Raw genomic sequence first — 18722 nt, 5'->3', positions numbered from 1 at the left:
TGAGGGAAAAAAAAAATCAGGCAGTAATTTATGATTTTTTATGTCATAGCTCTGCCAAAAATATAACTTCATGAATTATTACTTAAGTCATTAATAAATGAAATTACATGCAACTCTAGTACTTGAATGAGATTCTGACATACCATAAACTTTCAACCAACATCATAACCTGAATATCTCAACTCATTAATTAACATTTCCCTTTTATATAATCTTGTTCAAGAATAGTGATGATTTTTTGATAACTTATATTTAATTTTAAAATTTTGTTTAATTATAAGGAATAAATTTTTAAAACTAATGTTTTTAGGTGTGAAAAATAAAAGGGTATTTGAATTTCTTTTCCCAACAAAAGTTAAGGAGATACTCTATTCAAAGCAAAGCAATGCAGGCCGTTTCTGGAAATTTAGATCGATACCAGAAATTCCTCAGGATTTTGAGTCTATACCTGCAGGAGCCATAAACTGAAATGAAAATTCTATTTTTATTAATATTGTAAATGTGATCAAAGAGGAACTCCCTTTCCCTTGCTTTTACTGTTACTCAGATTTTTAGTTACTGTCATAGAGGCATGTGTGGTTAAGTGCAGGAGGTTAAACAGAAATACTATGTCTCTTCTGAACTGAGTATTGAGAAATATTTCAAAACTCATGCATATTTTCCATTTTTTCCCCCAAAAATCCATGTGTCCTTTGAGCCTGCTGGGCCTCCTGTGATTCATCTAGGGCCCTGCTGTGACCATTCATCACTCTGAGTGTGATTATTACCGCCTAAAGCATGTTGTGGACTCACTGAATGACTCAGATAGAAGCTATTTAATTAGGGAAGCTCTGTTTACACAAAATACCTTAGTGGAGCAATCAACAATGATTCGAAGGTAAATGCTAAATAAGCATAAGCTGGCTTAATTAAGCTCATGGTGACATTAAATCCCTTTCATAGTTTTTCAGAATGCAGTGGTGCTATTTTAATGTGATATTTATGGTATGGTAGATTTTTGAAGTTTTGGTGTTCTTATAATAAGTTAACTGAAATTCCTTTTCATCCATTCAAATTAAAACAACAAAAACTGGATGCGGGGTGGGGGGTAAAGCAAAAAACAAATCACAGCAGTTTTCATTAAGGAATACTAAAATGTGTGTGAGAGGTTGCAGTCTTGCTTGTTAATTCAGCATAGGTTATAATCTATGAAGTTGAATGGGGAGCATTTCTACTTAATGGCATTTTCAGCTGCCTTGTCTCCCTTCTGACCACCCATACTAAAAGCCTTCTTGGCTTCTGTCTTTGGAATTTTGAGTGCATAGTGCACTTTGAGGACTAGGCAGACTCAGCAGTTGTGAGCTGGTAGGAAAGCAGCAATCTAGAGAAATCCATTAGAGCCAGTTGGTGTTATTTTGCTTTGCTGTGTTCAGTTTGATAGAAATATTGTAAAGTGTCTGTAGGGTCCCATTAAAACTGTTTCTATCTTTAAAAGTAAGCTAGTGGTACAGTTCATCCATTTATTGGTGCTTCCACCAGTAAATAACATATGGGAAATACCAGTCAACTGAAAAGGGGATGCAGGAAATACTGTTTATGTGCCTATCATCCACAATGCTAAAATTTTCTATAACCTTATGTATCCCTACTTAACTTGTGGGGTTACATCAATAGTAAGTTTAAATAGTCAATGTATAATTATTTCTGTGAACTAAATCCACATTAAATTACTCATATCATAGAAAACTACTGATATGTAATATATGCAGAACTTAATAGGCAATAAAGAGACAAAGTAAAGATGAATGCAAAGATACTGGCTTTATAAATGTCTCTTATTTTTTATATATGTCTTTAATACTAGGGTTAAATTTAAAGACAATTTTATCAGACACAAAATTGTTATATACATTATATTTCTATTAAATTTTCTATGTAAATATATTTACATTTTATTTCTATTATATTTACACAAAATTATTTGCATCTTATTTCTATTATATATTTATTTCTTTCATATGCAATTATAAATAAGATACATTCTTACTTCACAATTGGAATTTAATATTACCTTTGTAAACTATTTTCTAACGTATTTTATATTAACAAATATAAAATAGCTATAGCTCTATTAATAATTCTTAAGTTACTTTTATCTCATTATAATGTCCTTCCACATAATCAGCCTAAAGTTACAATAGGTTGTATCGTGGACTCTTTATGGTAGAAGGATATCACTTTGACATGTGAACAATGTAAAATTTCTTTCTTGTATTTTCTAATGTTAAATGCATGAGATTTCACTGCTTCTTTATTTCTTGTTATTTGACTAAGTGAGAGATTGGGATCAGTACTAAAAAGAGGCATGTTGTTTGTTTAAGGCAGATGCCCATTTTATAAAAATAGAAATCAGTATGAGAAGCATGTTTTTCCCCTGTTTTGCTCACCATCCAATTCTAGAATTCCCAATTCATCATACAATAAGTAGTGTAATATTCATCATTATAGATGCATAAAATTGCTGGTCTTTAGTTCTTCAGCTTTACTAAAATGAATGAATACATTTGTCTTCATTAGTTGAACATAATGCACAAAAATTGATGCAAATTATTCATCTTTCTGCAGGTCAAACCTTCCATTAAAATGCATTCCATTTTTTCATTGCACAAGCAGCATAATTTTAATGTTGGTGAAGTGATTTTGCAAGTCTCAATCGAGATCTAATAATTTTCAGAGCCTAAATTAAACAAACAAACAAACAAAAAGCCAAAATACACCTGTACTTTCCTGGCGTATTTGCTAAAGCCTAGATTTCATGTCACTGAAAACAGATGAGTCTTTGTAATAAGCTATGCGTGCTCCACAGACATCATCAACAAACTCTGAAAGCTAGAATCTAGGAAGTTTCCAGAGGGAATTTGATGAATTGTGAGCACCAATGTGAGCAGCTTTCATTAATATTGTAAATGTTGACCACATGGTCCCTAAACAATAAATACATGGATAATTCTCATGAAAACAGTTTGTCCTGATAGATTTTATATGCAAACATTAGACCATGAATTTATTTTGTTGGTGCCTTGTGGTGATTACTCCAAGGCCATGGATTCAAATTACATTATAGATTAGTTAGCCTGATTGACTGTGCCAGACTGTCATCCTTTGGTTAGCATGACTAAGTAAGATCAATGAATCATTGGTATTAGGGAAAAGAAAAAAAGTCAAAGCACAGAAGTAAAATGTATAAGCACTAAATTCCAAAGATGAGTACCTTGCATGTGTTGCCCTACCATATTTTCTGTAATATGTGGCCATTGTAGACATGACTTAAAACAAATCTTTGTTCCACCTAAGTGTCCCAGGAGTCATAGGTGAAGTCACTAAGCCTCTCTAAGACTCAACATGGGTAGAATCATGTTTATATTATTGGATTAGATAATTTGATTTGATGATTGCACTGAATATCTGTGTTAGCTAACTGAATTCATCCAAAGAAAAATTAAGTTAACTTTTGTTATGACAAGAGGAGGGTTTGCAGTTTGGAGTGAGGTCCCACCAAAGTAAGCTGATACTCTTTCACAGAACTAGGAGATAGGACATTAGATTCCTTATGATTGTATTTCCCCCCCCCCCAAACCCCTCCCCCCCAAAAAAAAGACAGGTCCCAAGTCCTTGAGGAAGACATTCCTTAAAACTGAAAAGTGGCTTATTTAGCTCCTAAAAAGATTTATATACATTTTGAAGCTATAGGGAAAGAAAACTTATAAAACACAATCTTCCAAGCCAAGTGCTCTAGAAAAGGGGGAAATAAGGTCTTGCCCTTAATTTTCAACATGGAGAATTAAGGTGCTTATATTTTTAAACTGATTTGTCCTTGCACGATATGAGTTCAATTCATTTAGTTCAAATTTAGACACACACAAACGTGTAAATTAGACATGTCAGCGATCAATGCAAAGAAATAGAGGAAAACAACAGAATGGGAAAGACTAGAGATCTCTTCAAGAAAATCAGAGATACCAAGGGAACATTTCATGCAAAGATGGGCTCGATAAAGGACAGAAATGATATGGACCTAACAGAAGCAGAAGATATTAAGAAAAGGTGGCAAGAATACACAGAAGAACTGTAGAAAAAAGATCTTCATGACCAAGATAATCATGATGGTGTGATCACTCACCTAGAGCCAGACATCCTGGAATGTGAAATCAAGTGGGCCTTAGAAAGCATCACTACGAACAAAGCTAGTGGAGGTGATGGAATTCCAGTTGAGCTACTTCAAATCCTGAAAGATAATGCTGTGAAAGTGCTTCACTCAATATGCCAGCAAATTTGGAAAACTCAGCAGTGGCCAAAGGACCGGAAAAGGTCAGTTTTCATTCCAATTTCAAAGAAAGGCAATGCCAAAGAATGCTCAAACTACCACACAATTGCACTCATTTTACACGCTAGTAAAGTAATACTCAAAATTCTCCAAGCCAGGCTTCAACAGTACGTGAACCGTGAACTTCCAGATGTTCAAGCTGGTTTTAGAAAAGGCAGAGGAACCAGAAATCAAATTGCCAACATCTGCTGAATCATCGAAAAAGCAAGAGAGTTCCAGAAAAACATCTATTTCTGCTTTATTGACTATGCCAAAGCCTTTGACTGTGTGGTCACAATAAACTGTGGAAAATTCTGAAAGAGATAGGAATACCAGACCTGACCTGCCTCTTGAGAAACATATATGCAGGTCAGGAAGCAACAGTTAGAACAGGACATGGAACAACAGAATGGTTCCAAATAGGAAAAGGAGTATGTCAAGATTATATATTGTCACCCTACTTATTTAACTTATATGCAGAGTACATCATGAGAAATGCTGGGCTAGAAGAAGCACAAGCTGGAATCAAGATTGCTGGGAGAAATATCAATAACCTCAGATATGCAGATGACACCACCCTTATGGCAGAAAGTGAAGAGGAACTAAAAAGCCTCTTGATGAAAGTGAAAGAGGAGCATGGAAAAGTTGACTTAAAGCTCAACATTCAGAAAACGAAGATCATGGCATCTGGTCCCCCATTACTTCATGGGAAATAGATGGGGAAACAGTGGAAATAGTGTCAGACGTTATTTTTTGGGGCTCCAAAATCACGGCAGACGGTGACTGCAGCCATGAAATTAAAGGAAGCTTGCTCCTTGGAAGGAAAGTTATGACCGACCTAGATCTCAAAAGCAGAGACATTACTTTGCCAACAAAGGTTAATCTAGTCAAGGCTATGGTTGATGATTTTATTTCAGATTGTCCAGCTATTATAATTCATTCATCAAAGTTTAATATTGAACTTGGAACAAAAACATCGTAGTGAGGAAAGTATTCCTGACATTATGACTCTTACCACTATTCAAATGATTATCATGCAGATGAAAAAATTTTTAGGAAGACAGGGTTTCTAGAATGAAACTATTTCTGTTTTCATATTTTACATCAGAGTTTCATGATTTAATATGTAGCAATGTGACTACAAATCTATTTCACCAGTCACTTTTAACTAATATGTATGAAATAGGTCCGGAGAAGGCAATGGCACCCCACTCCAGTGTTCTTGCCTGGAGAATCCCAGGGATGGGGGAGCCTCATGGGCTGCCATCTCTGGGGTCGCACAGAGTCGGACACGACTGAAGTGACTTAGCAGCAGCACGAAATAGGTCAGAACAAGTGGTAATAGTTTACTTTTTCATTATGTGCTGATAATATTTGCCTTTCTTATTCTTTTTTCACACAAGTCAAAGAATATTCAGAATAGTAATAAAAGGCAACTGGGTAGAATATCTACTCTATAATTTGAAGGTTTGGTTTTTATTGATACATTTTGGAGTAGGAAATGGCAACCCAACCAGTGTTCTTGCCAGGAAAATACCATGGACAGAACAGCCTGGTTGATGGCAGTCCACAGCATCACAAAGAGTCAGACGTGATTGAGAGACAGCATGCACATGCATTGGTACATTTTGTGTGCCTCATATACTCATCTCCTTTGTGATCTTAGATGCTTAAATATTCTCCTGAGGATTCTACAAATATTCCTTTAAGTAGAATCCTTTTCCATAGAGGTCTTAACACTTTGAATTTTGAGGTCTACAACAGAGGAAAAAAAAAAAAAAACAATCTCTATCCAATTTAAGCAAGTTATAGAATTTGAATATAGGTATTTAGCTTAATTACTTCATGGGAAATAGATGGGGAAACAGTGGAAATAGGTGAAAGGCAGCCAAAGAGAAAGAAGAGTTTTTGTCCCTATGATCTTCAAAATAATGCAACCCTTTTTGCATACAAAGTCAGCCGACTAACATAGTTCCATCTGTCACATGTTTCTATAATATGGTGTTCATTATAGTCATTCTCATAGTTGCAAAGGTTATTTAATACATGTGTTTTGTGTTACAGTAAAAAGTCAACTGGGGCAGGATTCATGTTACATTGTTCATCCCTATATGACTAGCACCTGTGTATATATATGTAATGAGTAGAATCTATCACCTGTGTTGGTACATGTAATAATTAATAATAAAAAAAATATTCATACATGGCTCTCAAACCTGGGTCTCCCACATGGCAGGCAAATTCTTTACAATCTGAGCCATCAGGGAAGCCCTCATATAATTATTCAATAGGAAAAGATATATAGCAAAACATTAGAATACCACATACCAAATGTTGTACTAGGGTATCTGCTATGTGCTATGACTCCAAAGAAGAAGGATCCTGTATATCTCTGTGACAGCCAAAGAAAAGTGTACAAAGTTAGGGAAGGATGAGCAGCAGATTATCTGGTTGAGGATGTTCAACCAGAAAATTGGAGAAAGTATGAAAACAGGGCTCTCCAGAGAAATAGAACTTCATAGTTTGTACTAATGGAATACAGTCTGAGAAGTATACAGTCTGAGAAGTCTATGATATGTTGAAGAAATGGACATAATTACGAATTGAGCTTGTAGTCTATAGACTTATTGTTTTGTTTTAGTCACTAGGTCATATCTTTTTTGCCATTCCTATGTCTGTAGCCCACCAGGCTCTTCTGTCCATGGGATTTCCCAGGCAGTAATACTGGAGTTGGTTGGCATTTCCTTCTCCAGGGAATCTTCCCAACCCAGGGACTGAATCTGCATCTTCTGCATTGACAGGTGGATTCTTTACCACTAAGCCACCAGGGAAACTTGTTCAATAGCTTTAGAGCACCACTAAAAATATTTAAGCAGGAAAACGATGTTCATAGATTTCCAGTGTGGAAAAATCATAAGTTATCATGGAGAAATGATCACGTATAGCACTCATTTACTGTTCTGTGATTATGTTATGAGCTGGTAATTTGTTTTCAAGATGAGATTAATCTTTAATTTTTATGATTATCACTTGTGAGTTCTTCATACGCCTATCAAATTGAGATTTTTTTGATAGAATACCTTCAAAATAAAATACAAAGAGTGATGACCGTAACTTTACGCTAGTTTAGCTTTTATCTAATAGGAAATCTGAAATGGGTCCCATGGAGTGTTTAGTTGCTATATATATTAAATTCTTCCTTTGAAATAAATATAATTATTGCATATAGATTAAAAATATATAGTTTGGGTTCATAAGAAATAATTGAAGGTAAAGTTGCAGGTATGCATGACCAGCTGTAAAGTGATTAATATTTTGTTCATGTATGTAAATATTATATTTGGTCTTCCCAGGTGGTGTTAGTGGTAAAGAACCCACCTCCCAATTCGCGAGACACAAGATTGCAGGTTCATTCCCTGGATCAGGAATATCCCCTGGAGGAGGGCATGGCAACCCACTCCAGTATTCTTGCCTGGAGAATCCCATGGACAGAGGAGCCTGGTGGGCTGTGGTCCATAGGGTCGCAAAGATTCAGACATGACTGAAGCAACTAAGCACACACTCTTGCACAAATGAGTGTGCCAGGTATTCTACTAACAAAGCAGAAATAGCCCCTGTCTTTATGAAATTTACAGCCTGTTACTGTAAATGAGCATTAAACAAATAGTCCCAGAAATTATTTTTAGTTACAAACTGAGACAAGTTCTATAGAGGAAAAGAACAGTGATGCTATGGTATTGTTTAACAGCACTGTTGACTGAATACAGCATAAAACTGGAGAATAGCAATGTAAAATTGAATCTGAAATGTAAATATAAAATTTAACTTAACACTTCTTAAAAACAAATATGAGAGAGGCAGTGTCCTAAGAGATAATAAAACCCACCTTTTACTGAGTAAAAAAGGCTCTAAGAAAATGTGGTCTAGTTCCAATATTATTGGAAGATTTTATCATGGAAATAATGGTAAAAAGAGATAAAGCTCTAAAAGCACCCAAAATATGTTGTGCATTTAGGGCACCCAACTCTCATCTCAGCATAGGAAGCAGGGAGCAATTTCATAAAATATAACATTGCCAGAAACACTGTAATTTAAGAATGAAAGTTGATGGTTCCAGCAGATAGCCTCAGATCTTTTGTGCTAACAGTTCTTTCACTTATTAAGGCACTGACCAAGGGATGCCTCTGATAGCTGATGGATGGCATAAAGATGTATGAAGTTGTTTATCATCCTAACTTATCCTAGATGGTCAACACTAAAAGTGTGAAACTCATATGTTTGTGAACTCTGTGTTCTACTGAATTTAATAAGAAACTGAGAAGATGTCAATATCAGAAGTTATACCTTAACATATTTTGACTATATCATAATGGATTTTTATAATTGATTCAATGTTTCATTCAAAAAGCATTGTTAAATGCTTACTTTGTGACAGGTACTGTGCTAGATGCTGGATGAAAAAAGATGAATAATGGATGGTTGATTACCTATAACTGACAGGTAGCCTGATGTTTTAAGTCGTTATTTAAAGCACTTCAAGTATTTGGGTGTGTGTCTTAGAAATATTTATCATATTAAACACCTTCAAAGAAGAGGAATAATTAAGGAATTATTGAAACTCTTTGAGTCAAATCATTGAAATTATATATACTTAGTGAATATAGTATAGTCACATACCCATACGATGTGTAAGCACTTCAGAAAGTGCACAGTATCTTGGAGAAATGACATGCTATACTAGAGGAAACCTAAAATTATGAGTAGTCTATTTCGTACAAATATCTTCCCAGACTCAAAGAGAACAAATACCAGGATGTTACCTAAATCTCTGTAATACACAGCTCATAACATCATTATGATGAGTTGAATAACTATGAAATATAAAACAAAGGACACTAAAGTCCTTTAGGAAGTGGACAGTGGGGATTTGTTATTATGAGAAACATAAATATCTAGCCAGCCTCTTATAATTTTAACAAAATATTTAAAGGATCTGGGTACCATTAGGAAAAATAAGACAGTGTATTTTCCCCCAGAATTGGTTTCATCAGTTTTGATATACAGATAGATTTAAATAACTCATAACTATTACCACTCAAATGTATTTTGTAAAGGGATTTAAAAGCCAGCTGTGAAGACATGTCCTAAAGTATTGTGATGTAGATTCTTATGAGCTGATGATTCATGAAGCATATGAAGAGATGAATAAGAACATACAAAAAATATGTGACTTGATCAGTAGTCCTGTGATGAGTAAATTCAAAGCTAAGATCTAACAAGAAACAGCTTATTTTTGACAGAGAGAGCTTATGTAGTAACAGCAGTAATTACTGTTATTGAAGGCAGTGCTTTTCAAATTGAGATTAAAACAAAATAATTGATGGGAACATTAATAGATAGGAAGGAAAAATTCTTCAATAAAACAGATGTAATCATTTAAGACATTTTTAAACTTTATCCTTCATTGGAGAGATAGCAGCCTTTTATTTTGCTAATGTATAAAGTATACAAAAGATATATTTGTTATGGGGTATCCTTCAAGCTTATTTGAGTGATGAATTCTTTAAAAGTGAAACACAGATGTATACTTCCTAAAAAAGAAGTGTATGGGAAAAAGCCAGTTTAGGAAATATTGTTATAATAAGTTTTAGAAAGAGACTTTTTTTAGAGGGAAAGAGTTATTTTTTTCCCCTGACCTTAGTAATCGATTAAAGCATGCAGAAGCCTAATTTGAAAGTAAAGACATTTTTGGCAGGATGGATGGGAGATTGCTGGTATATGGATATTGTGATTTTAAAATATTTCACTAAAGCATGATAGGTATTAGAAAATTTGCTGTGCAACCTTTAAAGAAAAGCTTTATATCCATTAATAAGCCTCTTCAAGAGTTAAAAGTAAAGCTAATTCCCTTTCTTTAATCTTTTCTATATTATATTTCCTGAATAAGATAAGGAAAATGTTTGGTACACACTTAAATTTGTATGTTTGTAAAGAGCATGAACAAAACAATCAAATGAGCAAATCGATAATTTATGTGTAGCAGATTTAAACTTTAGAACCAAGAATGTATAACTACATGTGTATTCTGTTCTATAAGAAACATCAAAGGATTGAAAGGAAGGGAAGGAGGGGGTGGAGGCGGGAGAGGAGGGAGAGAAAAGGAAAGAGAGTGGGAGGGGGAAGGAAGGAGAAGAAGGAAAGCAAAGCGACAATGTATGAAAAAAAGTGAAGGAAAGGTACAAGGGAGGTAGGGAGGAGGAAGGAGGGAAGAAAGTAAGAGAAGGGAGTCAACTCAATTCAGTAAACCAGCAAGTTGGCTCAGAACTACTTGGTGAGATTTATATTGTTTATAACAAATCACAGTTTATTTTCCTAAGGAGCTTTTAGTCTATTTGTTAGGAGGAATGTTCATGAAATTATAATTTTATGTAAAGTCCTTTGATCAAAATTTAACCTTTGGGGACATTTGGAGAGTAATTTTTTTTTAATTGATGAATTCTGAATAGGTGTGTTTGTAGGTTTTATTTATGCACACATACATATTGCTGCTGTTTGTCGCTCAAAAGTGCCTTTATGTCTTCTTGAGTGTTCTTTTGAGCCCCAGGGCTTATGGAGGGACTTCACTATGTAGTAATCACATGTCTTTTTTCCTTCCTTCCTTTCTTCCTCCTTCCCTTTCTTTCTCTCTCACTCTCCTTTTCTTTCATGTCAGCTAGAAACGGTTTTATCTGGTAAATGGGATCCTTCAGCAACTTGAAAAAAGACCATTTTTAAACATAATTGTTCCTTACTGTCAGAATGGAGCATATGTTTAAACAACCAAAGAAAGTCTCATTGTAAGCAGGAATACAAATGAAATAAAAAACAGAAATTGCATAGTGAAAATCAGAGAACTAAATTCAGCTTTAAGAGGTATTTGCCTTATCTCACATGGTGTTTTTTAAAAAGTAACTTATATGCCAAAATCTTAATGTAGAGAATTTTAGACAAAATATTTCCTGGGATATAATAAAGGTTTAAGTATCTGGGAACCCTGTGTTGAAATTCCCACAGATTTTTAAAAATAAAACTTGAACTGAAAATTATCTTTCCATACCTGATGTTACAATTTTTCAGATCTTTTTGTCAAACTTGTTTCTTCACAAGTTACCTGTTTCCCTCTTAAGCATTTGAGGACTGACTTTTAGATGCAAAAGCATATGTTATATTAGACATATTTACAATTTCCTCAGTAGTTTTCTAACCCAATTTAAGAGCCCTGTTGCAAAGGTACTCATCTTCCTTGAAGACAAGCTTATGGTACCTAACCCCAGCTTCTCACAGCTGCCACTCAATGGCCTCATAGTTCTTGTCTTGACAACCTATGGATTGAGGCTAGGTTCATACTTGAGCAAAACTTAGACTCTAACTAATGGCTGTTCACGTCATTAGAGCTAAGTGCATGGTTATTCATGTTGAAAGAAGATAAAATATACTTTTATTCATTGATCTCAATATCTCCTTGAAATTTTTCAACTAGATAAAGTTTCAAACCACTTTTGACTTTATTGGTATCTGCTAGAAATGCTTCCCAAGGAGCATCAAATGACACACCAAAGAAGTAATGTCATTATTGATAAATTATTAGTTTTTAAAATCAGTCAATAATAGAATGGCAAAGCATTGCAGTGATTTAGTGTCATTGATTATATTATCTGTATTATTTCACCCTATTAAAAAACTCAAACTGAGGTATATTAGTTTTTCAGCTTTTATTCAAACTGATTTCTATTTACATATTATGTTTACACTGGAAAACAAGTGTGGGGAGGTGTGCTAGCAATAGGACATTTTCATATTTACAATAAGTGCTGAGGATAAGTCCAACCAACAAGAAATCAAGATGTGTCCATCATTTGTTGAAAATTGGTTTACTTTTTTTTTAATCTGTACCTTATTTTGAGAATGTAATAGAGAATATGGTGTTTGAAAATATAGAATAAACATCATAATGCAATTTGGGAGTTTTGGTGAATTGGCAATAAAATAATACTCTTTCAATTTTGCTCAGGATGAAAAATGACCTGCCTCAAAATATTACTTAAATAGATCAAGAATTTTCCATATTTCAAAGTCTACATTTCATATCAGTATCCTCCAAACATTTGTTTATTTTCAGGCTATATTTTTATATTAGCCACCTATGGTCATTTCTATAAGTACTAAAAGTACAAAATGTGTTTCAGATGCTATTTTTCCAATGGAAGGATAACCTAAAATGATTTTTTCTCAATCAATGTTTATGTTGCCCAGGACATACATGGTTAATCAGAATGGTAATTCAGAGTACACGTGACTTTAAAGCTGGTTCTAGACTAGATGTGATGAATTAATGAAAACTGGATAGCCAAACCAGATGGCCTTCATTTATATTTTTTAAATACATGCCAGAGAAGACTAAATACACCTCATTGTCACTCTTATAGTCTGTTAGAATTTATAATCTACTTAGGAAAATAGATCACATCTTAAAAGGTAAATAATAGTGATACTTAATGACCTAAGCTGAGTCTCCAGTAAATGATCAAGATAGAAAATAGTATGCACTAGGCTAATCCACTGAAATCTGAAGGGCTAAGGGGAAGAATTTAAACTGAGCATCTTCATCAGAGTAGTATTTGGAAGAGGACAGAGGAAGGAAACTAAGGAGAATAAATTTTCCTACCATAATTAGATTTTGCATAGTTAAAAAAATAAATTAGTTCTAATTATAGGAATGGATAATGCACCTTTTAGGAAGATAGTGAAAAAGATATATAGAAGCCATGTACTTAAACATTTCTTCTACATAAATTGAGGATTACATTAAGGAAACAGCTTTCTACCTGGACTTGGTATATCTTCACTCCAACTTTTCAATTAGGTACTAACTTTTCATGATTTTCCTTGTATGGCTGCTTTTTAGCTTACCTGTTCTTGGTAAAAGAGCAGTGCTGAATTAGTCCTGTTATACTAATCAAGTAAAAACAAGACATATAGTGCTGTTCCTTATGGGGCAAAATAGTTTCCAGATCAGGTTTTTAATTGCTCTTAGCAAAAATAATCTTTAGGTGTATATGCAGGAATATTTAAATCAAGACAAAAATCACAGACAACATGGAATGCAAGCTGAAATCAGTATGTTTCTACAAGCAGAAAAAAACACTTATGGATGAATTTGTGCAGAAAACTGTAATGTGCAGTGTTTAGGGAAAGATTAGAGTTTAGGAATGATTAAACACTAATAACAGACTATTTTCTGGAGGAGAGAAAGCAATAAGACTGATCCTTTGGGACAGATGTTGAAAGATGCATATAGTTCAGTATTATTGCATGCTTTGGGGCAACCAATTAGAAAAGTTATTACTTATCATATAACACTAATGCAGATGAACATCTACCCCCATTAGCATATATACTAAATTTCATTTATACTGTTGCTTACAATTAAAATATTTCTTTCCAAAGTGCAAAATGATAAACAAACAACCAAAAAAAATCTTACAACGCGTCACCATGATGATTTTTGAATGATCCAAGTCTGTACAAACCATTACTTCTGGTATTCATCTCAAATAACAAATATAAATCATTACTATCTGCAAAATGTTAACCACTCCTTCCAGCTGAGCTATTTCAAATTATAAAATATATTGCTGTAAAAGTGCTGCACTCAATATGTCATGAAATTTGGACAACTCAGCAGTGGCCACAGGACTGGAAAAGGTCAGTTTACATTCCAATCCCAAAGAAAGGCAGTGCCAAAGAATGTTTAAACTACCACATAATTGTACTCATCTCACACACTAGCAAAGTAACACTCAAAATTCTCCAAATTAGGCTTCAACAGTACATGAACTGAGAAATTCCAGGTGTTCAAACTGGATTTAGAAAAGACAGAGGAACCAGAGATCAAGATGCCAACATGTGTTGGCAAAAACATTCCCCCCAAAATCTGCATCTCTTTCATTGACTACGCTAAAGCCATTGACTGTGTAGATCACAATAAACTGTGGGAAATACTTCAAGAGATGGGAATACTAGACCACCTTACATGCCTCCTGAGAAATCTGCATGCAGGTCAAGAAAAAACAGTTAGACTCGAACATGGAGCAATGGACAGGTTCCAAATTGGGAAAGGAGTACATCAAAGTTGTATATTGTCAACTTGCTTATTTAACTTATATTATATGCAGAGTATAACATGAAAAATGCCAGACTAGATGAGGCACAAGCTGGAAACAAGATTACAGGAAGAAATATCAATAACCCCATATATGCAGATTACACCACAATTATGGCAGAAAGCAAACAGGAACTGAGGAGCTTCTTGATGAACATGAAAAAGCTGGCCTAAAACTCAACATTCAAAAAATGAAGATCATGGCATCTGGTCCTAATAGTTCAGTTCAGTTCAGTTCAGTCGCTCAGTCGTGTCCGACTCTTTGCGACCCCATGGACTGCGGCACTCCACGCCTCCTTGTCCATCACCAACTCCCGGAGTTTACCCAAACTCGTGTCCATTGAATCAGTGATGCCATCCAACCATCTCATCCTCTGTCATCCACTTCTCCTCCTGCCTTCAATCTTTGCCAGCATCAGGGACTGCTCCAGTAACTCAATTCCTTGCATAAGGTGACCAAACTATTGGAACTTCATCTTCAGCATCAGTCCTTCCAATGAATATTTAGGACTTCCTTTAGGATTGACTGGTTTGATCTCCTTGCAGTCCAAGGGACTCTCAAGAGTCTTCTGCAGCACCACAGTTCAAAAGCATCAATTCTTTGGTGCTCACCTTTCTTTATAGTCCCACTATCACATCCTTACATGACTACTGGAAAAAAAAAAACAAAACATAGCTTTGGAACTTCATGGTTCACGTATAGCTGAAGCGTGGCTTGGAGAATTTTGAGCATTACTTTACTAGCGTGTGAGATGAGTACAATTGTGCAGGAGTTTGAGCATTCTTTGGCATTGCCTTTCTTTGGGTTTGGAAGGAAAACTGACCTTTTCTAGTCCTGTGGCCACTGCTGAGTTTTCCAAATTTGTTGGCATATTGAGTGCAGCACTTTCACAGCATCACCTTTTAGGATTTGATAGCTCAGCTGGAATTCCATGACCTCCATTAGCTTTGTTCATAGTGATGCTTCTTAAGGCCCGCTTGACTTTGCATTCCAGGATGTCTGGCTCTAGGTGAGTGATCACACCTCCTTAATTATCTGGGTCGTGAAGATCTTTTTTGTACAGTTATTCTTTGTATTCTTGCCATCTCTTCTTAATATCTTCTGCTTCTGTTAGGTCCATACCATTTCTGTCCTTTATTGTGCCCATCTTTGCATAAAATGTTTCCTTCGTATCTCTACTTTTCCTGAAGAGATCGCTATTCTTTCCCATTATATTGTTTTCCTCTATTTCTTTGCACTGATCACTGAGGAAGGCTTTCTTATCTCTCCTTGATATTCTTTGGTACTCTGCATTCAGATGCTTATATCTTTCCTTTTCTCCTTTGCTTTTCACTTCTCTTCTTTTCACAGCAATTTTTAAGGCCTCCCCAGACAGCCATTTTGCTTTTTTGCATTTCTTTTTCTTGGGAATGGTCTTGATCCTTGTCTCCTGTACAATGTCACGAACCTCCATCCATAGTTCATCCAGTCCCATCACTTCATGGAAATAGATAGGGAAACAAATGGAAACAGTGAGAGACTTTATTTTCTTGGGCTCCAAAATCACTGCAGATTGTGACTGCAGCCTTGAAATTAAAAGATGCTTGCTTCTTGGAAGAAAAGCTATGACCAACCTAGACAGAATATTAAAAAGCAGGGACATTACTTTACCAACAAAGGTAGGTCCATATTGTCAAAGCTATGGTTTTTCAGTAGTCTTGTGTGGATGTGAGAGCTGGACTATAAAGAAAGATGAGCATCAAAGAATTGATGCTTTTGAGAAGACTCTTGAGAGTCCCTTGGACAGGCAGGAGATCAAACCAGTCAGTCCTAAAGGAAATCAACCCTGAATATTCACTGGAAGGACTGGTGCTGAAGCAGAAGCTTCAGTACTTTGGCCACCTTATGTGAAGAACTGACTCATTGGAAAAGACCCTTATGCTGGGAAAGATTGAAGGCAGGAGGAGAAGGGGACGACAGAGGATGAGGTGGTTGACCGATGACAGACAGACTTGATGGGCATGAGTTTGAGCAAGCTCCAGGAGTTGGTGATGGACAGGGAAGCCTGGAGTGCTGCAGTCCGTGCGGTTGCAAAGAATCGGACATGACTGAGCGACTAAACCGAACTGAACAGAACTTGTTAATCATGACTGCTTCAAATTGTTGCAACTTAATCATGGGAAACACCATTTTTTGCACAACTTTCCTAAAAACCAAGGTTACCATTTGATCAAAGCCCTGTTTTCAGTGTTGAACGATTCCTAGCCATTAACTAAATATCCTTGCCCTCTCTGCATTTCTTTTTTGTAGATTTCTACTTACCATTTATTATTTTCCCAATTCTCTGAGTTGAGCCTGCATTTAGCAAGAGATATTTTCCTCTTTCAAAATAAAATGTATTTTAACCTTCAAAATCAGAAAGGCCACCACCTCTATTTATTTTGTTAAGCTTGTATTTTATACCATTTCCAGTTGATTTTTCCTGCTGAAAATAAATAGTGGCATATTTCACAGTATTTGGAAAGAGCTCTGTTCTTTCATCATGTTAACCTTTAATTATGAAATTCTGGTTTCCTGGAAAGCATTAACAAACTCTCTCTTTTCTTAGGTTCTCCATATAGAGACAAAATCACCATAGCAATTCTTCAGCTGCAAGAGGAAGGCAAGCTGCACATGATGAAGGAGAAATGGTGGAGGGGCAATGGGTGTCCAGAGGAGGAGAGCAAGGAGGCCAGTGCCCTGGGGGTTCAAAATATTGGTGGCATCTTCATTGTTCTGGCAGCCGGCTTGGTGCTCTCTGTTTTTGTGGCAGTGGGAGAGTTTTTATACAAATCCAAAAAAAACGCTCAGTTGGAAAAGGTAAATGTCACTTTTTTGCAACTTAAAACAATTGTTGTTATAATAAAGCCAACTATTTTTTATCTTGCCAACCAAGGGTAATACTTAGAACTGTGACTGTTAACGATCTTCTGTCACTCGTTATATACAAAGGTTCATAGAACTCAGGATTAACTTTGTGCTTTTAATTTAAAGGTAATATTTTTAATTGAACTGTTTCAGAACCAGCAACTATTTTCCCTCTTATTAAAGTCTGAAATTGGAAAAACTTTTGCTGTTTGAAGTTCACTGAGATTAGTTTACTGGACGAATATAATTAATGAAGTAAAACTCAGAAACTGTTATATGAAGAAATAAATTTTCTCTGCAGTAAAGTGCTTTAAGATATGATACTCATTAATAGTTTCAAGTTAGAAAGTAAATATAATTTTTATTTGAAGATTTTTGCTGCCAATACATTTCTATTTGAACAATCTCAAAGCACATTGTGGAAATTTTAATGGATATTCTACATTAATGAATATGTGAGAATATTGTGAGTTTCTTCTTTGCCACTTAATATTATTCTTAGTGCATCTTTTATTGTTTTGCACTTGAGTCTTCAGAAGAATATATATAAACCTCAAAATATTGAGATTATTGCAATTTTCCTTAGGATTTTAATATATTTAATCTTTGAACAAATATCTTTACATTCTATTCTTTAAAAAAATTTTGAACCTAGTTCATATTATACATTTCTAGTGCTATAATTCCATTAGTTCTATAAATATAAGAACGGATATTTATAGAGAAATCTTTCTGATATTATGTGCTACTTTTAATATAAATGTATGACTCGGAACATAAAATTTGGCTTTAAAATTTTTAAGCCTTTTGGAACTTAGTCTTTTAGCATATAAACATCTCTTCTGTTTATAACTGAAAAGCAGTTTTTTAGATCTTAATTTTTAGATGCTGCATCAGGTGAGATTATATTGCTTTAAATATTTAATTGTTTATAAACATTTATTGGTAAATATAAAAGTAGAAATATGATATTTCCTTCATATTTAATAATTTATGATACAGTTATCTTTTCTGAAATCAAAATTCCGGGTACAGCATCCTTACATTTTACTTCACTTAATAACTAAATTCAATTTACTTCACTTAATTTAATTAAGAAAGGTAATTAATTCCTTGAAATAGTGTTAAATGACTATTCTGATAGTACCATTCTATGAGTAAAATAACCAATTAAAAAGTTTGAGAAATTTGGACAAGTATATGATTTATTTAATGGCTGTATCTGCTGATCTGACTAAATCAAATATCTTTTGCCACAGGTGTGACTGAAAATTAGGTCTAAGTACACTTTT

The 18722-nt window shown here is 34.7% G+C and overlaps 1 protein-coding gene across 6 annotated transcripts in view; it reads left to right on the top strand.

Moving 5' to 3' along the window:
- GRIK2 (glutamate ionotropic receptor kainate type subunit 2) overlaps positions 1-18722 on the top strand; it is a 735871-nt gene that overhangs the window by 701090 nt on the left and 16059 nt on the right. For all 6 annotated transcript variants that reach the window (XM_027551329.1, XM_027551330.1, XM_027551334.1 and 3 more), the window contains one exon: positions 17132-17382. In XM_027551329.1, the coding sequence (XP_027407130.1) occupies positions 17132-17382 (251 nt within the window). The remainder of the gene's footprint in view (positions 1-17131; positions 17383-18722) is intronic.

This window comes from Bos indicus x Bos taurus, chromosome 9, assembly GCF_003369695.1.
Source record: "Bos indicus x Bos taurus breed Angus x Brahman F1 hybrid chromosome 9, Bos_hybrid_MaternalHap_v2.0, whole genome shotgun sequence".
NCBI classification, from domain to species: Eukaryota; Metazoa; Chordata; class Mammalia; order Artiodactyla; family Bovidae; genus Bos; species Bos indicus x Bos taurus.
The sequence above is the reverse complement of the archived record's forward strand: the minus strand, read 5'-3'. Positions and strand labels throughout refer to the sequence as shown.